The following is a 23,786-nucleotide window of genomic DNA, read 5'->3' as shown; positions in this document are numbered from 1 at the left end:
TTATTACCCTTCCTGAGGATGTATTTCCAACAGTAGCTAGGTATGATTTGCTTTTCCAACTGCAGCCAAGATCTGGGCACAGCCAAAAACTGTAAAAGGAATTGCAAGCCATAGTGAATTCAGAAGAAAGAGGATGAAATCAGAGACTATTGTCTAATTCAAGCCTTCACATTCTGGCCTCAGGTAGCAGAAATAATTGCCAGAAGCAAGAGAGCTGAAGGATCAGAGAAATCCCCCTCTGCTCCCCAGCCCCAATGCAGGGGACAGGAGTATGTTTGAAAAGGGCAAAGGCAGCTTTCCTAAGTCTAGCCTGGGGCATTAGGATGGCTTCAACACGGAGCAGAAATAGGATATGCAAACTTACTGAAAAGCACAGGAATGAAAAGCAAAGCATTGACTGCTCACCAGATGTAGAACCTGCTCAAATACTGTGGCAGAAGCAAAGACTTAGTTTTTTAAAAGAAACTGTTACCACGATGAAAAATTACAGCCACCTTGGCCAGGAGGGTCTGTCTTGTAACTTGTTTTCTGCCTGCACACACCCAACTAGATTCTGCAGATAGCAGTGCTTTGCCCTGTAACCCACATATGCTTGAGTCTTGTCTTTGAAGCATAAATAGGGGTCTTGCTTTTCAAATATGCCCACTTCTACCTCTAAGAAATTAAAAGTTTAGATCCAAACTCTTTACTTCATCCCGCCCAGCCCTACAGAAAAAAAAAAAACAACCCAAAACAAGTTTTAGAGAAAAAAGTGTAAACTTACAGATTAAATCTTGGGGTCCCACGTTGCAAAAACAACCAGCTAAGGCTCACAGGGCAGCAAGTACAGACCCACCCTTCCTACCAGTCATGTTCACACTGGCAGGGCTCCAACCTGTCAGGCAACACACAACTGCCCTTGCTCTAACCAGCTTTTAGTACAAAGTAGTTCTAAAATGCCCCTCCGATTCCCCTGGAGGGGAAAGGGCCAGAGAACAAATGCTCATAAAGAGCTTCTGCACAGCAGCAGTGTTCCCTGAAGGGTCCTCTACTGCACCTCCTTGTCACACATACCCAATTCAAAATGCCTCCAACTGGTCCATGTCATAGCATTAAAATAGCCATTTATCTTCCCTTTACCACCTCTCAGAAATTAACCTACAAGTGAACAGTGGTAGCTAAGTAAGACCAACCAGCCTAGCACAGTAATCCATTCTCATCCAGTACACAGGAGGTACAAGGATACCCATCTTCCAAGCTACCTCATGTCTCCAGCATTTTGCTCCAAAAGGGTTTAGAACAGAGTATTTCCCTGCATGCCTGTGCCACCAACTTTTATGAAAACACTGTTAGAAACTTCTCCTCCATATTCTGACTATTTCAATAACTTTGTATAGTCTGCTTAGCAGCAGAACAGTGGATCAACAGCAAAAGGAAGTACAGGTTAAGAAGTTAGGGTTCATTTGTTTGTCTCCATTTTAAGTTAGAGCTCACACAAATGAGTCTCTGCAGCTTACAATCAAAAAGCCAGTACCAAGTTATTCCCACCATAACATTTGTTGCAATAATAATTTAAATAGGTTTTCAAGAAGAGAAAAAAAAATGCACAAACAGTGGTTCACTTCTGTTTAATCAGAGACTGTTACAAAATGATTACACATTACAAATGGCTATATGTGCAATGACCCATTCCTGAAGCACAGTTCATAGAAGGTTCCCAGTGGATGCAAATGATGTTAGCTCTGAATTTTCTTTCAATCTTCTTTGTAAACTGAATGCTATAAAATTAAGCTTGTTATTGTTACTATTTGCATGCATTAAAGTGATGCACATACTTACCAGTCTCTCACTTTCTCGAATTAAATTCAACATCAGTATTTTGCCATCACCTGTCTTTTGAAAAAGATCAGTAATCCCAGACCTTTCATACCACTTACACAAAAGCAGTATCAAGTTACAGAAAAAAACCCTTCACAACGCGCTAAATTCTGTGGCCATACTGCTACCAAGAGGGAACACTATTCACTCATGTGCTTTATGAAGGTACTCAAACCAGCCTGGAGTTTGCTCAGTTTGGGTTTGCTGCACAGTGACCAGAAACTCTAAAAGGGCAATTGGGAGTCAGCATGGAGTCCAAGGAAATACTGGGAAATGACAAACTGTTCCAAATACCCAGCACCAGAACTGGGAGGGAAGACTGCTGAACCGTGTTACACTGGACAGCTGCTCTAATGGTGTGTCAGAAGTTGAGCTACAATTTAACGCTGCTCACCTGGTAATCAAAGTTCAGATTTCCAGTATTGTTTTGGTCCTATCTCAAAAGAAAATAAACTTTATTCTACCAAAAAGTACCATAATTAACTGCCATTCAAAGTTTCACAAAGAGATATGTTCTACCAGAGTTCTACTATGATCTATCCTGGACAAACACACTTTTTTTTTGGTTAAGACACTGTGGAACACACTCTGCCCTTTAGTTATCCCCACTAACTGTCAGGTCAGTGTACAAGTAGTGCAGGTCTGCATCCAACCACTGTCAAAACCAGGACTTGATAAGGTAATTGAGCAGCCCAAAGTAATCAGTTACTCCCTCCAACTTAGTACTGAGCACTGCATTAAGTATTAGCTAGGGTCAACCACAGAAGGGTGTAAGAAATATGAATACATTCTGTGAACAGAGTAATGGCCTCACAACAAGGTATCCCTTTTATTGTTGCATACCTGCAATTAAGATTAAGCAGAGATAAAGCTAAATTATAAATATTACTGTATGACTTTTTTCCCCTTCTAGGAAGAAAAACCTATGCAACGTTAGTCAGAAATTTGCCTGTAGCTCATTTGGCAGACAAAGCAATTTCGTGAGAATTACCAAGAACTGATATAGAGAAGATGGCAGGCAATTGGCTGCAAGTGTAACTATTCTAAAACCTAGGAAGATACAATTGCCTTGAAACTGTGTATGCTTGTATGATGAATTCTGCAGCACTGTGTAAGACTTCAGAATCTTGAAATAAGCAATTCTGCTGGAAGTGGCAAGTCACTCATAAACCCACTCTAGACTCTTCAGATGAGCTGGTAAAACTGAAGTGTCTGTTCAGCTACCACGTAACTATGACCTTTCCAGTACCCACTAAGTAATTATCCACCAATGATGTCAAAAGCCCCTCAAGTTCAGAGTGGGACAACATGGCCTTAAAAAGTAAATTAAAGCACATCCCATCCTTACAGCCTATCCAGCTGTGGATCTCTGCTTTGTGCTACAGCACAGAAGTTCTCCTCTCTTCTGCTGATATGTAGAGATGATAGACACTAAGTCTAAACAGAAATAAGTATATGCAGCCAATCCAGAGAAAGCTGCATCTTTTATCCATTCATGAAGAATGTTTCCTATTTTAAGGTGTAAAATATTCTGTACAATAGAAATAAAACACCAAAATTTCTGAGAATATGGAATAGGGCAGAATTAAAATAGAGGCAGAGCAGTAACTCTGGAGTAAGATAAAACAGCTGGACAAAACCACATTTGTAAGTAGCCTCTGAAGTGCTGAAATGAACTAACAAAAGTAATAATTAAAAAAGCATAGAAGAACAAGCTCCTGGCTTACCACCCTAATAAAGTAAAAATCTGTTGGTAAGAAATGGTGATTAGCAATAGCTAAAGAAAATGGAAAGATTACAAACTGCTATGGATTCTTACAAACAGAAATGCGTAATCCCCAACACAACAAACACAGGATCCTGCTGGTTTGCTGATAAAAACCAGCCTCATTAGTAACTGGCATGTTACAGTGATTTTGACTTTAGATCTTCACACTTTTCAGTAACATCAAAGGCTGCTTGTCAAGATTCTGTATTAAATTTTCCTTAAAGGTGCTTGCAGATATTTATTACCTGTCCACAAGCATAGTTAAATCCATTATAGGTCTTCCAAGAAAGTCTAGTCTGTTCACTCACTACTGGAATCAGTAGTAGATAACAATCACATTTCAGAGACCAAAATTCCCCTTAGGTATTTAAGTGGTATCATTTGAACAAATTATTTCAAATAGGAACATCAGGTACTTACAGATTAAACTAACCTGTACTGGCAGTTCTGTGGAATTTTTCTTCTCTACCAGTAAGTAGCAAATGCTGAAATTCTGCTGCTAGTTAACAGAAACACAAATTGTATTAAACCAAGGTGTTTAACCCATAGTTTAAAAAAAAAAAAAAAAAAAACCTGCCAAACTTCAATTACTGCGATTTGTTGCTTAAAAAAAGCATATGAAGTAAAGGCAACTATAAAACTACTTTTAATCTGCCCTTCTGATTTTTCATACATAACCCATAAGTTTAACAAGGTCACCTGTTGCCTACTACAAACATAATGGAAATTACAATACTTACATTGCCAGGTTCCTTCATTAAAGTCTTAGTGTGTTTTCTTATTCTGGACTTTACAAGTGAAAGAGCAAAATGTATTTTTTTTCACTTAAATTTATGAGAAAGAAGCTAAAGAATTCAGTGCAAGTAACTCAAGGAAAAAAAAGAAAATAAAAAAGCTCTGCATTACATCTTTATCTCAAAGAATTACATAATTTCCTAAAGTTGGGAGATGGTGAAATAGCTTCCTTTGCTTATATTGCATTCATTTCTGGTAATTAAAATCACTGTTAGCAAAAGCCAGTTACAGATACTGGCTACTAAGCACAGCAGAAGCTGAAATTCTACAACCCATGCCCCCCTTTCTAAATATTGTACCTGGGAATATGGTAAAGATTTAGACAGAATTTAAGGAAAAAAAACCTGAGATGTCAGAAGCTTGAACCTTGTCTACGGCAGTTAGCTATCAGAGAGATACGCTTTAACTGCTAATGAGAACTTATAAGGAAGCTTTCAAGCTCTCAATGTCGTGTGCTTCTTTGCTTTTAGTTAAGATGATATTGGCATAAAAATTCTACTATTTTCTCAAAACTTTTTCACTTCTTTATATCCACAAGAAAGAAAAATCTAAAGGTAAGTAAGTTCCAGACAGTATTTATGGAGAAGTTAAATTCACTGCCATTAAAACAGCAGTGTTGCCAACTGTCCCTACTGCAAGAAAGCCCATAAGAATTTAAGAGGTTATTGTAAACTTGTTCAGAAGGTACAAGGGCCTCACTACTCGCAACAGTGTCCAGGTATAAAAATACCAAGCCTCACAATTATTCATACCAGGGACAGTCAAAACTGACTCACCAGGATGCCAGGAACAAATAGCTTGAGGATAACACCCTGGATCCTGTGGTTCAGGACAGGATATGGCTGGCCGCCAAAGCAGCAGGCTCCCGTGCTCAGCCCCCTCAGCCCCACCTTCACAGGGCTGCAGTAAAACCACATTTCTTTTAACAGAGCCTTACTGGCAATCTGTGCTCTGACAATCAAGACTACACTAAGCTGCTGCTTACAATGTGCCAGAAATCTCTTACCAAGTGTTTTTCAGAACTTCAAAAAGAACCTTATATACGTTGCACTTCACAAACACTTTGATTCATCTTGATCCCTTAAATGGCTGTCCCAAAATTTATTTACTCTAAACTACTTCCAACCTAGCCCAGCCATTACAAACGAAACAGCAGTCATTGGTAGCTGCATTCTTACAGAACCCACTCACTACCACTGTTTCCCTGGTCTGATTATTTTGATTGCAAGCATACAGATTTTTAAAAAGTTCTTCATGTGTGGTATGTACTTTATTTACCACATCTCCACATTACTTTTCTTGTTTAACATAGCAGGTGCAAATTTACCCAATTTAGCAGAGTATCAGTAACTCCTGCTCCTTAAAAAAAAAAAAAAAGTCATGTGCCTCTACTTAAGCTTAAAAAAACTGAACTGCAAAACTTAATTTTTTTAGGTATCTATGAAAGTCATGTCACTGAAATACTGTCATCTTTAGTAAATAAACTTCACTAACAGCAAGACGTACAACTTTGTGATACACAAACTACTGCAATGAGAACTGCAATATTGGAATGTAACTAAGAACACGCTTTGTCCCTCAAAATAAAAAGGCATTTGAAATTTGCCTATTTTTTGAGTCTGTAAGAGATTCAGATACTTAAAGCAAGAAGTATAAGCCCCACCATGTATTTAGACACTCTAAGGAAACAGGAACTAAGCCAAATGCTCCTATACATTAAGCAAGTGAAATAAATACTAGTTCCAGTGGTCTATCTTGAAGAGTTATTCTCATCTTCACTGTTATCAGGGGGAGCACCACAATGAGAATTAGCAAAGAAAGACCATGCTCAATAACCATTCTGAAACAGTTAACATGGACATGTCAATTTTCCAGTCAGACAGGGATTTTTGGGGGGGGGGTGGGGGGGTGGGGGGGTGGGGTGGTGTCTTCTACAGGAAAAATGCAAAGGGCAGAGTACAAACAAAGGGTACAACAGGAATGTGCAATCCACTCTTCTAAGTTAATTACAACTCTATCCTCAAATTAAAATTACTTTAAATCCCATTAAGGGTCATTATTTAGCAAAATCTTGAAGAAATGAAACAGAGTCTTGCTCATAAAAAAAGCCCACCACAAACTTTAAAATTACCTCAAAAATTAAAGAAGTCAAACCAGACTGCCACATGTGTTTATTTACTATTTCACTGCTGATATGCTGCAAGACCTCCTTGGGCAAAACCTGCTGTTCTGAAGCTGAAGTTGTCTTTAAGCAACCTCAAGCATTCAAGACCAACGGCTCTGCAACAGAGTGAGCAGCTTTTTCTTCACAAAGGGTAGAAATTTTTGCTAGTCACTGTGTGAAAGAGGGAACTTAAACAAGGCAAATTCTGAATATGCAACAGAATTTCACAAGGTTTCAAAAAAAAGTTTTTCAACTTTTACTATTGTTGCAATAGTCAAAATATTCTCAAATTTGGAGCATTTGAGAGATTGAGGAAAAGGTTCTCCCTGAAACTGGCAAATTGAAAAATCTGCAGTTTTGATTTCTCACACTTCTATTCTCTGTTACCAACTTGGATCTGATCTCTATTTCCTCCCAGGGCTCTACATTAATATTTGTTGAGTTGCAGCTCACACATGCAGCAGTATTAACATCTCAACCTTCTTCAAAGAGACTATTCTGTAATTTGGGCTACACAATTTTGTAGCAATTAGCTTACTAGTTAAAACCTACTTTAAGCTCTTCAATAGATACATCTCCCCAGAAGAGAAAACATTAATAATTGGTATTTACATGCCACTAATTCAGAGACTACACAAAGTCAACACTACCAAGCCCGAAAACAAATACAGCACAAATGCAATGCAGGGAAAGACGGGGAGGGGCAGTGTGGCTTAAGGACTACCTGAGCAGCCTCGAAGGAAAGGTGTTCTATTAAGAGAAAAGGTACCCACACATCTTAAAAACAGGTTCCCTCCCCTTAAGACTCTTAAAAATACAGTGATAATAAAAATATAAATATTAATATAGAGCCCATCTACCAAAAGAGAATAAAAAAACCTAAATTAAAATAAATTTAGGGGCCTTCACCAAACTTGCTGCAAGTTTGGGGACATAAATATCCAACAGCCATAAAGCTGTGAAAGCCCCCAGAATGAATAAAATAAATCCCACTTGCCTCAGACTGAACAGGGCAACACTGAGACTCTGCCTCAGCCTGTCCTATGGCAGGGCTATAGGAAGAAGAAAAATTTAAGTTTTAGAAAAAACATGACCCAATTAAGTGAAAGACATGCAATCAAAATTAACAAAATTCCAGTGATCAAGCAAACAAAAGAAAATGACTGCTATAGCACCTCTTTTGTTAGGCCCAAACAGTATTTTTTGTAGTTGGTAGCTATTTCTGAATTGGACAGTTTGTTTTGCTTTGTATCTTGATCAATGGAACGTCAGTCAGTTGTCTTGGGGCATTTTTCCCATAACTTGATAGTATTTGTTGTACTAGTTCACAAAAAGTTGAGTTAAAGATTCCATCAGCCACTGAAAATGTTCACCCTTGTCTTAGTGTTTATGTAGAAACTAGACCAGTACAATTATTAAGACATTTACTAAGTGTCATCAGTTACCATTTTGAACTGTGGCCCCAGCTCATGGACTGGTATATCAGAGTCTTAATTTAACTGAAGATCATAATGCCCTTCTTGCTGTTCATAAAACTGAAGTAATCTTGGTATTTTATTGTTTTATCTTGTATGCAGAATTCTTTGATTCCTATAAAATAACTGCAGGTTGTCTATCCCATTCAATTTTATCCATGTTTTAACAGAGTAAGTTATCCAGTTCTGTGTAAGGATTGCTCAGGCGCTCCACGGACTAAAATACTGGCAAGAAATCACAGAAGGCAGATGCAGCTGAAATGTGTTTCTAGAAACTTGTTTATATTCTCCCATGCATGCACAGAGCGAGGAATAGTTATCCACAGTTATTAGATATACAGCCCAGCCTCAAATTTATTATCAGCACCTAAAATCTCATCTCTGGAAGAAAAAAAATAATAATCCAAAAGTTTCATAAGAAATTTTCAGTCCACATATGCCAGCTAAGTAGTATTTTATTTAAAGCAACTTTGCCAAAGGCAGAAAGCTCTAATGGAAGTATGAAAGAGTCATATAAAGATTTCTAAAAACTAACCCAGGATTTTTCAAGGTTCTTTCATGCCAGTCTCATCCATTTTGCCCTAAAAATCAGCCGCTTGTTATGATATTGTGAGACCATGCATAAAGTAATTTTGAACCTTCTACACAAGTCCTAGATGCTATGAATTCTGGCTTTTTTTTTTTTAAACATATTTTCCCACCTGAAATTGTCTGAAATTTTCTTGTAGCTTAATCTTTCATATTCAATATTTATATTGCAAATTTCAAGACTGGTCAAAATGCACTTGGCAAGTGCTAGTTTTACTGCAAGATCTGCCATGTCAAATTTAGGCAACAACTGAAAAACAAAGCTTCTGCCTACGTAATCACATCACTAGAGTCCTGCAACAGCTATAATAGATATGCTTTTCTGTAATCATAAAGGTTTCTGCAATCTCTTTCAAGGGAGAGATTAACTAAAGCAAAACCCTGTTTTCATGGCTGCATTACATTGGGGATTTTGCTGGCACAGCTTTGTTGATTACACTTGGTACTGTAAACCAAGTCTTTATACAAGCAACTACTACATTCAAAGTAGTTTTACTGGTTTTGGGTAAATGCACCATAAATCCAACTCTCTGAACATTAAGAAGCAGTATCCAAAAGAAATGAAGGCAGGGACCAACAGACAACACAGGCACTGAAACACCTGCCTGTTTACAGAAGAATCACACAAGAGACAAGAGTAACTGAAGACTAAAGGCAGCCACATCACAGTTCTTACTGAACAGGAATGACAGGAGCAGGAAATAAGTATCCACATGAAAATCACAGAAAATTTTTTCACCTGCTTGTATGCAAGTATCAATGAAATATATGTGGCAGTACTTACTCGAGGGATTTTCATAACATTACTACTAAGGAAAGACCAATCTCAAAATGCATTCAGGCTTGAAGTCTATGCAGTGTTAGCTACAAGATAGTACCATTATCAGAACAAGACATTCACTGTTTAAAAAAGTGAAACTTAATTAATACAACTTGCAGAATAGGCTGAGTTAACAGTACATGCAATACGGTTTTATCCCAGGAGAAGTAGGGGTATGAAAACAACATATGGAAAGTTACAGAAAGACACCAAAAGGAGAAGAAATTCACTTGACTGGAGCAGGAGGGCAAAGCATCCTTTGAGCAGCAGTATGATCTTCAGAAAAAGCAAGAAGTTCTGTAGTTTTACAAGCGGTAGTTGAGATCACTTTATAATGTATGAATTTTATGTGTAATATTACAGAAAGGACAAAGATAAGACATTGTAAAAATCTCTCCAGTATTTTGTAATTATCCTTATTAGGTAAACAGAAGAAAGCCAGAGTATAAAAGCATTGCCTCAGCAAAACAAGTTTTATCTGTTAGAGTCTAAAGCAAGATGAAGAGCTAACAAAACAATTGACATCAAGGCCCACTCAGCACATTTGCAAGCCAATTACTGCACATCTGACAGGTGATCAGTAGATTTCAGTGATCAGGGAGAACTGCTTCTCAACAGAGGCTTGGAGTTATGGTCTTAAAACTGCTAAACACTTCAGAAAAAAGTGCCTGGCAATTCTTAATGGTTAAACTAAGGCCATTCAGCTGTAACTAGATGTAAACTGGATGCTCTAGTGCTTTTGAAACATTCCATGACCCCAGGTCAGAAGCTGACACAATGTAGTATTTTAGCTGTACTGTGCTTTTGCACTTTTAAGAGACAGCACAGAATAAAGCCACATGAACTACTTTAGTGCAGCTAAAAAACCCCAAGACTTCTGAGAAACAGAGCCATAATGCTCAGTATTATAATTAAGTGAAAAACTTCCACCATCTACAAAAACATCTACGAACATAATGACACAAAAATGCTGATGATCTTTCTACTCTACCCTAAAGAAGAGATATCCCCATTAATTAAACTGCCGATAAGGCTTGAGGCTGGAACATGTATTTAAAGTTGACCTGCAAATGAAAAGATTCACCACTTTTTTTTTTCCCCTTAAGAAGAGGCCAGAGAAGCTCTCACTTCCCTCCCCTCCAATAAGTCTCCCTCTACATTCTCATCAGAGGTATAACACAGGAACACACGGTGTCAGACATTAAGAGAATTACAACCTTAACAGCAATTTATCACTCTACTCTTAGAAAGAGAGAAAGGACTAATTCATAGAGGGAAGACCTCTCTTTGATAAAACAGTCTCCATAAACTTTCATTGAATGGCTCAAGAAATCTCAGACAACATCTAATCATAGCACACAACAGATGGTAACAAATGGTTCACCTTTTAGAGACTGTCAAAACATGAAATTCTGAACATTTAAAGTCAAAACACAGCATATAACATATTACTCTTGCTGGCTTTGCCTCTTCTGTGCATTAAGAGAGTTGGGCTACTATTTCTCTTTTGCAGGTCAACTTCAATACATCAACTGGAAGTCACTCACCCATGTGCTATGCACCTAAGCTTCTAGAAATCTTCACCTAAAAAGCTCCTAAAATCAATCTCCATTTGCACAATAAAAAGGGTCAGTTGCAGAGTGAACTAATGGGACACACCTGGCACTAGGCTGTATCTTAGAGCACTTTCACATCCTACAAGCAAGTGCCAGGACTAGAAATCATTTAAAATTTATTGAGAACAAGAAAGCACAAATAAAGAAACATATGCATTAAGAGAAGTTACAACCAGGAGTCAGGATGTGCCTCCTGCGGCCTCAGTTTTGAGGAGTCAGTTAATAAGTGTACAGGTCTTTGTCTACTCAGATGTACAGCTAAGGAGTGACTTTTTAGAACAAGGAATTCAGATTTTATCAAAACAGCACCAATAATTGTGTTCATTACATCAATGGCTACCATGGCATGCATCTGTACAAACCTTTCAGGCAGTTGTCCACAGCTGGTCACGAATAAAAAGGCATATAAATTTTTCTCCTCTTTTATTACAATGAAGTTTATAACAGTACAGAAAAGTCACATGACCTTAGTGGGTCAGTTTACTTAAACCCTGGAACAGGAGGAACTCTGAATACATTAAATATTGTTACAAGTTCAGACTTTAATGTACAAGTAGTTGGGAACAGTTACAGCCCTCACCAAACTATGTTGGGGACATGAAGTCCAACAGCACTTGAAGTGCTGTGAAGGCATCATTTCACAAATAGCAACATAACATTACAGAACTTGCCTTTAAGGTGGTATGTTCATGTAATTCCAGCGCCTTCACAATTTAACGAACCATATTTACTATACTTCACTTCTAAAAACCTAGATGAAACATGAAAAAGAAGCCATACAGTATAAATTGCAACATCAGGAAAAGTTCCTGTTATTATTCCAAATAATTTTTCCCATGTAAAATAAGAATGTCCAATAGCTCCTTGCATGTGGGAAGATACTTATTTTTTTAAAGTCACAATGAAGCCTTAACTGATGGAAGCTCAGCTATATTAACAGCACAAGATGAGAAAAGGTTTAATCTCCAAACCTATTAGAGCGTGAGTAGGAGCATCAGTAGCGGCCACCTTGCGACATTACAGGCGGTCTCATTCCCATCGGAGGACGAGGAGGTCCACTCTGGTACGGGGGCACCATCGGAGGTCCCTGACCATATGGAGGCATTGCTCCAGGAAGATACCCTGGCATGCCCTGGTGATGAGCACCATACTGACCTATAAACAGAACAGTTAAGATGCAAAGAATAATTTATATATTTTTTTTTTAAATAGTGAAAGTGCATTTTGTGAAAAGCTTCACCCCTCCCTGCCAGCATAGGCAACTTCACAAATCTTTTCAAAAACAGAATGCTGGGAAACTTATGATTACCATGAGGTGGCATGGGAGGTCTCATTCCTTGTTGTTGTGGAGGAATTCCTGGCTGTGGTGGCAGCATACCTCCAATTGGTCCAACTGGTGGATTACCCAGGGAAGCCTGTCCTGGTCGAGGAAGATTGCGCTGGTATTTAGGCAACTGTGCCCTTCTCTCTTCCTAAAATCAGAAGAGACAACCACAACGCATTGTGTTAAAACCCACCAAAAGCAAAGTAAATAAGGTGCAACAAAGTAGATTTGAGGTACTATTTGAGTAACTATTTTAGCTACCTTACTAATTCAAAGGCTACTAGTAACATTACACAGTAGCACTTGGATTTTCCCCCCTTTCTGCAGACTTTCTGCCTTAATACAGGCCCATCAAGCATTCCGCATGGAACTCAAATTCTCCCCTCCTCCCAGCTGAATAAAGCCCTTTTCTCTTAAAAAGCTGTGACAAAACTGAACACAAATCTAAGTATCTCTGAACTGTAATTAAGGTTCATTTTGTTTTATCCATAAACTCCATATTTCTAACTGCTGTAAGAACATCAAAACAACTTCAAACTCTTCAGTCTTTTGTTCTACACTCATTACCCAGACCTAGTTAACTTCAAGTTTAAGTCACATGAAGTAAAAATCCAAATTGTATTTCAGGTTGAGAGATTTCCCACCACCACCAAAACTAAGGCTTAGACTGGAGCAAGATAACTGCAATATGCTAGTCATCACTTCACAATCAAAGAAGTTCTCTCAGTTATGTTAGTTCTGCACAGTTTGCACTCACACCATTATTAAAATATACACAATGTAGAGCACAAATGAAAATCCATCTAATCTGCCATATCAGCACAAATCACATTTTTCAGTAAGACAATGAAAACGTTTTAACTTACCAGTGATATATCCTCATCTGGATGGATCAACTTACTGGTTGCACTGGTTGTTGTGAGTGTAGCGGGCTTACTTGTGATAGATGTAGCTGGTTTAGCTGCAGTACTGTTTGTCGTGCTAGTGGTTGAGGCTGTAGACTGTGTATAAGCAGGGAATGTTGGTTTGGGAGGTTCTGTTGTTGTTGCAGGTGTAGAACTCAAAGGTTTGAAATCAGTACCAACTGGCCCTGGCACAGCTGCTGCAGCCTGTGAAACACAGAGGCAGGTCAATATCTCTCAAAGCATCAGAAAGCTTAAATGATGTCTGTTAGACCTCTGAAACCTTCCAGTGAGATACATAACTATAACAAGCTTGACAAAAGTAAAGTTCAGCCTTATTGCATACTAGAGCAACTGAAAACAAGGCAAAATAAACCCCAGTATGTACACACACACACACACAGAGGAAAGTCTAAAATTTGCAGGTCAAAAGCCACCACAACAAAGGGACAGCAAAGAAAAAACCACCCCACTATTTTATCTCAAATACTGAATTTGGCAAATGTGTAAATCTTTCCTGAACCACTGTTTTTTAGGAGCCTCTAAGTATAAATTTATTATTCTTTCACTAGATTAACATACTTTAGCAACCCTTAGAGTACAGCTCAAAGTGCTAGTACACATTAAAACTAGGTATTTAAGAAATATTTAAATCAAATATTTAAGAAAGCTCTATTGGGTCAGGGCTTTAAGTGTTCTCTCTATAAACATACTGCAGTATTTTCACAAAGTACTATCCACTATGTCTAATCTTATTTGTGAATGAAAAATCAATGGAACTACAGATTCCAACATTTCATCTCTCCTATTCTACAAAGCTGTCTCTAAAGACACAGCAATCTCCAAAGCAAACCTTACTTATGAGAGAATGCTTTTGTTTCTAGTCACTGCATATTTACAATTATCTGAACTTCCCCATCAAAACAAAAAATGTTAACATTTTGCACATAATGCAAATTAAAAATTCCCTACATTATGATGTGCCATATTAAACAAGAGAAACTAAAAAGCCTTCACCATGCATCAAGCTAGCCACTGCCCACTAAAATGCATTTAACTGCTTTCATGCTCTTTTAACCCTTTAGAACCATGATATAACATTTCATTCTTTCACACTAAGAAAAATTGGGCACTTCAACATGCTTGTTTCTGGTAAGATGCAACTCATAATCAAGGACTCTGCAGTTTTACCAGCTAAACATAATCAGGAATATAACAGAAATTATCTGAAGATGTTTAGTCAATTTTAGATTTTACAGAACGGTCCAAAGGGTTAAGTTGAAAAGCAATTTGTTTTAAACTGTGACCTCCTGCGTACTTGTGCTGTGCTAGGAAACAGAGCGTTAGAAGATGCTGACAGACTTTCTGAATTGGAGGAAGCTGCACTTGAGCTTGTGACAGGTGTCCCCATCTGTAGCATAAAAGAAAGGAAACAGTGAAAAGTCTCCAAACAAATGGGTGGAAAGTATCCAGATGAAAGGATTTCTTACACTAAGCCCTTTCTTATGAAAGGACTGTATTTTTGTAAACATGTATCTTCCCAGCAGAAGCGCAAAACACAAATAGTACACTACAAAGGCTTCTGCAACATACTTGAAAGCAAGTAAAAACTCCAGGACCTACACACAAGTGCATTCAAAGGGAAGAGGTCACAAGCCACTATCAATTCCCCACTCCCCTCCCCAAAACATTGAAAAGAACTTTTCACTACACTGACTTACTCCTAAACTTTTTGAAGTAAAAAACCCTAGCTCAGGCAATGTTCAACCAGTTTAACAAGACTACAGAACAAATTCATCCATTTACCAGTAGAGAGCCCATTATGAGAACAGCTGAGAACAAGTCACATCAAGATTTTTAATTTGGAAATTTTAGATAGAGTTCTATGGAATCAGATTCCTGTAGCTAACACATCTCTTTACCCACCCAAAGTTCCCTTAAAAACAACAAACTAAAGGCATTAAAGAGTGTTTTGCCTACTCCTTTCTTCCCCAGTCCTTACAGAACTTCTGTCTGGTTCCACAGCTGTTTTAATACAAACAAAAGAATCCTTTAAAATTCATTAGAGCACTACACTGAATTAAACATCAACCCAAGTAAAAATCTTAACTGGTCATTTCTTGGGCCTCCTCAATAATAAATAGGCACTATTGAGAAAGTGACAATTTGAAGAATATAATGAGAGATTCCAGGATCTGGGATGCCTTACCTGCCCCGCGCTTGGGAAGAGTGGTTTAGTAACTGGAGGTTGTGGGGTCGGTGCTGTTGCAGCAGGAGCTGGAGGCCGGTTCAGAATGCCCGGAGCTGTAACAGGCTGTGCTTGTGTCATTGGAGGCATACCAGGCCGAGGCCCAACAGGTGGGGGCATCCCTACAAACCACAAACAATGGGCAACAGATCAGGCTCCAGGAAGCACAAATACTCCTTACAACAATCCTGTTCCCAGTGTTCCTTAGAAAAAAGTTTCCCACCAGGAAGATGCATTTATAAGGCAACAGTAAAATAAAACATGACAAAGGGTAATACCAGCAGTCACCAGTCAATGTCCATGCACAGGCAGTAACCTCAAACACTTCAGAGCAATGCTGGATTGTTTTCTACTAAATCTTCAATAATGAAGTTTATGCTTTCAATAAACCACTACAATTAATGTAGTAACTGCTACTGACACACTGCGGTAACTGTTTCTGATACACCACAACTACACTGCCAAGAGCATGGATGACACAGTTACAAAATCAAAGAGACTCTGAACCGTTTCTGAACAGCACCAGAACTGCGACCAAAACACTGCCAGCTTTGCTGGGGTCACCAGTGAAGTGGATTGGGACATTGTGTATTGTCACCACAACACCTGCACTTTGTGTGCATGGAGCTCTAGGAGAGGGTCAGGTGGGAAGTTAACAGCTCCCATGGGTTCCATCAAGCAAACTAGCAAATCTCAGTTCATTACCACACAGCTGCTCGTCAGGTGGAACACCCAGGGAACTTAGGGCTGCTTAAGAGCTGCACAAGCTCAAGAAACGTCTCCTCGAGCTATGGTAAGAGACCAAAATTTCAGTTAAGTTTATTCACACTGCAGGCTCATTAGTTGGGTAAACGACCAACATTACTTTCCACATTTTCAATCATTACTATTTTCCAGCTGCAGCCACAGACATTAAAAAAAGGGATGAAGAGAGACCAAGCAACACAACAATGTGAGAAAGTGCAATAAAACCAAAAAACTATATTCTATTTTTTTTTTAACAATGGTATAAATTATTTATAATCAGAAGCCCCAAATCAACCAATCTGCACAAGAGTGGCTTCTGTGGCAATCCAACCACATCAAGGTGGTAGGTGGTGGCATAAATCTCTATGTTCTTTACATAAAGCCTAAATCTTAAGTGGAAATAAAGAAATATAATTTAACTCTCACCATAGTATGAGTTCGACAACCCTGACCTACCTGGTGGCATACCAGGCATAAGAGGTGGGATTCCTGGCCCAGGAGGCATCATTCCACCCATCGGCATCATCCTATTAAACAGAAAATGAGCACTGGTATGAGCACTCAAGATAAACTGTTAAGACAACTGGCACATGCCTGTATTAGATAAAAAATAGTGGTAAATAATTTCAAGAAGCTCTCAACAGAGGCAATTCCAAACCAATTGACTCCACAAGAATTAAACCAAAACATAACCCAACACCCAAAACCCCAAACACTTTTTATTTGAACTTTAATTTCTCAAGATCTCACTTCCTCTATGATGAGATTTCCAGAACTGGTGTCTCTCGAAATCTCTCAAGACTACTAGCTGCAACAGTGTGTTCCAAGAATCTGATCTCAGTACACTCATGACATCTGAACATAGGAAAACCAGCTAGATCCAGTCACACTACAATTGCTGTTCATCTGTTATTACTCCTCTCTGACAGTAAGACTGACTGGCAGAAAACCCAAAGCTGTAGAACTATCCAAAAAATATTGACAAAAGCAGAGATCATAGGGCAAGAACGCTTCTGGAGTTTCAATTACAGTAAACACTCCATACACTAATGATAAAGTGGGATTTTGATTTTTTAATATGAGAAGTCCTCATTGCAACATACTTTTTCTCCATACTAAGAACAGGTTTGATTTCTCTTCCTAGATGAATATGTATGAGCCCTTTACAGGGAACAAACAAGTGTAGCTTAAGTTTGCTTAATTTTTTGCAACCATTCAAAAACTGATTAGGGAAACAAAATACAGGAATGCTTACTACTTTAGTGAGCAAAGTAAGCTGATCTGCAGCACTCACATACAAACCAAAACCCCACTAAGAAGCAGTTTCTGTTTGTATGACGGAATCAAGACACCTTCACTACTGCTGTTTTCAGATCAAATCACGTGAAAAGGTGAGCACTCATTCTGGAAAGTCTGATTTCTGCTCTCACCTCATCTATCAACTGCTACACAGGGAACAACCACTGCAGAAGCAGCAATGACTGGGAACACAGACCCATCACCCCTTTTTTGATTGGAAAAGACAAAGTCAGTCTTGCCACCCAGCAGACATCAAAACAAGTGCTGGATGCTCACTGCTTGCTGCCCCAGAAGAATGACTGCCTGAGAAACTGCAGACAGTGCTAGAACTAGTGTCACACTAAAACCAAAGTTGCTTCCTGTCTCCTACTTCTTTGGCAATTTTTAAACAAAAGTTAATCAGGTTAAGTAAGCAAAATTTTAGATTAAAATAGACAAAAAGCATAATGTAACACCACCCTCTCCTCCTAAGTGGAATTGCAGTGAAGTTTGGGCAAATTCATCTGTGTTTTTACAGGTGACATAACATTCACCTGAAGTTAACAAGGAATTTAATGAGGACTAAGTGCCAGACAACCTGATTAAATTCTGTTGAGTTTCCACCCAGAAAAGCTAAAGTCCTGATGAGCATCCACACCATGTTCAGCTACAATATAATTTTTAAATTCAAGGATTGTTAACTCAATATTTATGCCTCAGAAAAGAACTTTTCACCCCAGTGAACTCTAAAGTTTAGACTAAACTGAGTTCCTGCAGTATGTCCTGCACTGTAAAGGATGAAGCACATGGAGCTGTTCAAGCTCTGGTTCAAGAGAGGCTTTAAGTCTCTAAGGGCCTATTCGGTTAATATTTTGTAAAATGCATTTCACATACAGTTTTGTAATATTCATTTAGAAAAAAGCATAAAAACTTCACATATAATACAGTATCAAAACCTTGCTAGACACCTTCCCCAAGTTCTTAGGCAATATTCAAAGGTTTTCAGTAAAACAATTTCCAGCTTATCAAAAACATGACATAAAATGGCATAATGAATGTACCTAGAATTACATTAATGAGATGCTTACATGTTTCCACCACAAAATGACTGCATGTATTTTCTCTGCTGATGTAATCTGTGAAAATTTATGACAAAATCAAAAATCTAACTGTGAATTTCCAAATACATTGTGATAGGGTATGGTGTCAACCCCAAACAAGAACAAAAACCAATACCTCTTGCCCAAAATACAAGAAAAATAGAAACTATTCAATACTTTTTTTCCTGTTAGGTTGATGACTGACTACCAGATGCACAACATATGTGCACTATACAAGGGAACAGTGGCTCACAGAAGGCTCTAAACCAACACAACAAAGTTTTATATTAATGTACTACTACTTAATAATTATTAAGTCAGGAGAAAGGCAACATACTTTATACATAAACTCAGTTTGGCCATATTTTACATGTTGGTTTACAGCCATCCAGTTCTTTGGTTAGTCTTAACATTTAGGTTACAGAGTTCACCATTCCCTATGTACATTTTTTTAATTAGCTTTACTTTTTTTGTGACAGTTTAAAATGCACAGTATGAACACATAATATTAAATCTTTTTTGCTACTCACCCAGGTGGCATTCCAGGCATAACTGGAGGCATTCCAGGCATCATAGGTGGAACACCTGCCATTAATGGTGGTATACCTTAAAAGAAAAACATATTTTCAACAACTCTGATAACATACAGTTGCTACCAATTGTCATCTAATAAGTTTACACAGGATAAATGCTTCACAGGAAGATCTAAAAGATTGGGTTTTGAAACAAAATTGCTTACAAACAATGCAATATAAATACTACTATCTGCAAATCTGACTTTGATTGATTGTTCTCAGCCCTGCTAGATCGTGAATCTTCTTCTCCAAAGAAGACACCTTATTACAAGAAGAGATCATTTTTCACTCACTGATCAAAATTCTTTCCTCACTGTATCTATGGCCTGTGTATGAATGGCCTGTTCTGTGTTAGCAATCTCTAGATACACAGCAGCCTTTCTGCCCTGTTTCCAAAATCCTGTTATAAATACCACAAACACTCACCACTGGTAGCCTTCTGTTTGAACCACTTATTTGTCTTAACTACCACATGTCTTCAATCTACATGCCAGCATTAGGTATCTAAATCTAGTCCACCAAGGAAGATGTGCTCATGCACAGAACAGGGGGAGGAAAATGAAGAAACTGCTTATCTGCACCTCCCAAAACTATTCTGTGACCCCAATGTTAAAAAGGCAGATTATTACTCAGTATACAGCAGCATTTCATGTTTCTACTGAGGTTTTCAGTAACTACCTAACACACCCTCTCACCTGGAGGCATTCCTGGTGCACCTGGCACAGGAGGCAAACCTGGCTGTGCCATTGGGGGAATGTACCCCTGCTGTGGCTGAACTTGCTGGGGTTGAAATGAAGTTGAAGCTGCAGATTCATCATCTTCATACTCATCAGAATCATCCTGTTGTTTCTTTTTCTGGCTCTCTGCAGACAGTACAACACATATAAACACAAATTATATTCTGTGAAATTAACTTTACCTGGCATATTCTAGGTGGAACAGCAATAGCAAAATTCAAACCTTATCAGTGCTCACAAAGTCACAGAAATACAAAGAAAGAATGCTGTGTGAGCCTACCTATAGCCACAAATAAAGCGACAGAACATGACTCACACTGCCATGACCCTGAACAGACAGGGGGATCTGCCCTCATGTCAATGTCATGCTGTCCAGCATAAACCAAAGCAGTTCAACCAAAGGTATACTTAAACAGCAACAAAACTGAAGCATTTGGGAATCATCAGGATAGTTTTACCTCTGGCCTTTCCTCCTCTTACCCTCACAAATAAATCACCATGCCCATATTCATTAGGTAATTGTTATAGCTGCTCTGGCCCACAGCTACTTCTGCATAGAAAAGGAAAAATCCCTCCCAGCCTCCCACGTGCCTGGAGCTGCCATCAGAGAATGCATTAAATCCCACCCTCACTGAATGCCACAGCTGAGTAAGGAGCTGACGAGGGAAATAAAAAACAACCAGCCACATTACACCTTACCCTGAGTTTTTTGTTCAAGTAACCTCCTCCGTTCCTCCATATCTTTTTCTGGAATGCCTTCCATCCCATAAATTTCCAGTTCAATGTCTGTTCTTCCAGGAATAGCATTTGGAACAGCATCTATTGTCTCTTTATGTACCTAAAGAAAAAAAAAAAAACAAACAAATCCTGCTGACCACAATTCAGGGCAAATTCTCAGTGTTCTTCAGGAAGTTTCAAAACAGAAAAGGAACATCCTTCATAGGAATAATCTCTCTGGCCAAGCATTTTCTCGATCTGTGCTTCCTAATCTCTGGTAGCTACTATTACCCCTAAAACCAGCTTCCATAAACCAAGACAGCACAATTCCTTCGCTCCTATAAAACTCCTGGCAAAGATCTCTGCTGCACAGTGCCGATCTGACTGCTGACACAGCAGGACTGCTGTGCTGCAAACAGGCCATTGCTGTCTTTTTCTCACCAGTTTTAAAGACTCTGGAAGCTCCCAGCCCCCACCTTTACAAGGTCCCTATTCATTTAAATTTTACATACTGTAAAGAAAAGTTCATGTAAATCTAAAACTCCTTACCTGCATGCAGTGTATAGCTAAACCAGGTCCTGTATACAGTTTCTTATGACATATATGGCATTTAAAGTGCTTTGCTTTTTGATGCTGTATAAGGATCTTTTCATCATCGAAATCCCTATTACAATACCTATTGAAGACTGTTAAGGAAACATTTAATCCTAGAAGTGACTTTCTAGATAGAACTAAGATAATTAGCACCAGTGTGATTTTTCCTGAAGCAAAAGAACGGCACATGAAGCATCTCTGAGCATTCAAAGTGTGATAAATATTTCATGCATGTCTGAAACCAAACACCCTCCCACAGTCCAGCACATCCCTCTTTACACAGGTACAAAACTGGGAAGGTGTCTGCATGCAATCAGAATCATCATTTGATTCCATATTGTTTGACTTTGGTTTTCAAGTCCTACCTATTTTTCTCTTCAAGGGTGTGAACGCTGCTAAAGCATTAGAGGAGAAACAGACTTTAAATCAGCAAAAGGGAAATTACGCAAATTACTCAGAAGTGCCTCTTTAATCAATTACCAGAAACTACCAGTCATAAAAGAGAACAAAGGTTTTAGTTTAAAATTCCCTTCCTCTTTCAGTTAACCAGCTATCAATTTTTCTGACATGGCATAATTTGCTGCAGTCAATGAAGAATTCTCTGCTTTTAAAAAGAAATATTTTAAGCAAAGAACTGTTTGGCCATCTAGGCAACAGAAAAGGCAAACTGCATTTCCTTTCTGTGCTTCACACATTTTCCTAGGTGAGACAAATACATATTTGCCTTTTATTATTGACACAATGTTAATACTGCTAACACAATGTATCCCTTGCTTTCACCGAAACGTGAAATATTAACATCTAAAACAAGCACAGATGCCTTTCAAGACAAAATGCTAAAATACCTCGGAGCGCCTTCTAAATTTCTTTCTTAAACAATTCTAGAGGACAGAAACATTAGAGAGAGATAAAAGGTAAATTTGTAATCACTCCACAACAGTGAGCACCTTCTGAAGGAGCGATCAAATGAAAATCCATCAGTATTTCTGGATCCTGAAAAATTAAACCGGATTATGATGCAGCAATTACAAATTGAAAACTTCCCCCGTCACAAAGAAAAAAAAAAAATTCAAAAATTCTATTTTAACCACATCCATCCCCCCTCCGTGAATAAATGTATTTATTAGTAGCAGGATTTTCTCCCTTTAACATCTTCCCTCACGGGGGATAAAGATCATTCTCCATTTCCCACTGTCCCAGCTTTAGGAATCAGGCGGGAGGCCGCGGCCCCGGCGGGGAAGACGGGAGCGGGCCTGAGGCCGCGCGGGGGATGGGGAGCACAGGAAGGGCACGGACCGGGCCCCATCCCGAGGAGTACAGGGACGGAACAGGGCCAAGCACCGAGACAAACCGTAACGGGCGGGGGAAGAACGATTGAGCCCCATCTCAGGACGAGACAGAACGGGACCACACAGGGACCGAGCCCCAATCGCGCCAGGCCGCTGCCCTTCCCCCTCCCCCCCCAGCTCTCTGCACCCGCCGCGTCCAATACAGAAGGATACCAGCACCAAGGCTTCAGCTGCTTCTTCTTCTTACGGCCCATAGCAGCGTCGCCCCGACCTACAAAGCAGGAGAACCTAGCACTCCCTCAGAGGTGCAGAGCCCACGCGGCCACCCAGCGCCGAGTGAGAGGCACAAAATGGCGGCTGCGCTCCCTCAGGCGCCGCTGCCGCCTCCGAACTCCCAGAGTACACCGCGCCAGCAGGGTTGGGGGGCGCTCACGTGACGCGCTCCCGATCGTCTCCACCGGGCTGCGCCGTGGCGCCTTAAGGCGTCGCCGCCATTTTGTCTAGTCGGGGATGGCGGTACTTCGCCTGAAGGACCTGTGTGTGTCACAGAGTAAGAGAGTCACGGAGTGATTTGGGTTGGGAGGTACCTTAAACCTCATCTCGTTTCACCCCTCTGCCATGGGCAGGGACACCGTCCTCTAGACTAGGTTGCTCCAAGTGCGGTCCAACCTGATCGTGAACACTCAAGGGATGGGGCAGCCACAGCTTCTCTGGACCACCTGTGCCAGGGCCTCAGCACTCTCAGAGCAAAGAGCTTCCTCCTAATCTAAACTGTTGCTCGTCTTCGTGTTTAATGTCACAGAGAAACTGTGTTTTCCCCACTAAATGTTACTGGGCAAGAAGCTGGTGTTGCTGAGACCGGCCACCGTGCACAGTGTTCTTGTACTGTGTGTGTTGTTGGGTGCTGACAGCGAGGCCATGGCATGTGGGGGAGCCCGGCACCCCGAGAACACAATAAAACCGACTGAATTGTGTTGAGCCATCACTATCCTCAGCTACACCTGCACCTGGTGGGGGGCTGGTCCCTCTGCAGTGACAATCCATCGGGGTGTGTGTCTGTTACTCCCACGGCTTTCGAGCTCACCACAGGTCCACCAGCTGTTAGAAGAGAATCACAGAATCATTAAGGTTGGAAAAGACCTCTTAAGATCATCAAGTCCAACCATCAGCCACATCCAACCCTTTGCAGTGG

The 23,786-nt window shown here is 39.6% G+C and overlaps 1 protein-coding gene across 6 annotated transcripts; it reads right to left on the bottom strand.

Annotated features, from left to right (window-relative positions):
* Window positions 1-1,624: 1,624 nt before the first annotated feature.
* On the bottom strand, window positions 1,625-22,968 carry ZNF207 (zinc finger protein 207). Of its 6 annotated transcripts, XR_014226979.1 has the most exons (14): window positions 22,808-22,968; window positions 21,261-21,387; window positions 20,694-20,832; window positions 19,953-20,120; window positions 19,213-19,288; window positions 16,761-16,831; window positions 15,519-15,679; window positions 14,628-14,720; window positions 13,274-13,516; window positions 12,393-12,555; window positions 12,055-12,238; window positions 11,755-11,834; window positions 7,582-7,636; window positions 1,625-4,124 (listed from the first exon to the last, which is right to left on the bottom strand). XR_014226979.1 is itself a non-coding variant. In XM_082294226.1 (12 exons), the coding sequence occupies exons 1-11, from the start codon at window positions 22,846-22,848 to the stop codon at window positions 12,078-12,080; spliced, it is 1,443 nt and encodes a 480-aa protein (XP_082150352.1). In that variant the 5' UTR covers window positions 22,849-22,968; the 3' UTR covers window positions 6,376-11,834; window positions 12,055-12,077. The 6 variants fall into 6 exon arrangements, 3 of the variants coding, with proteins under 3 accessions (XP_082150352.1, XP_082150351.1, XP_082150353.1); XR_014226978.1 differs by having other exon boundaries at window positions 11,755-12,238; XR_014226977.1 differs by having other exon boundaries at window positions 7,582-12,238.
* Window positions 22,969-23,786: the final 818 nt, after the last annotated feature.

The sequence above is a fragment of the Coloeus monedula genome, assembly GCF_965178545.1.
Source record: "Coloeus monedula genome assembly, chromosome: 19".
In the NCBI taxonomy this organism is placed as follows: Eukaryota; Metazoa; Chordata; class Aves; order Passeriformes; family Corvidae; genus Coloeus; species Coloeus monedula.
This window is presented reverse-complemented; position numbering and strand designations above follow the sequence as displayed.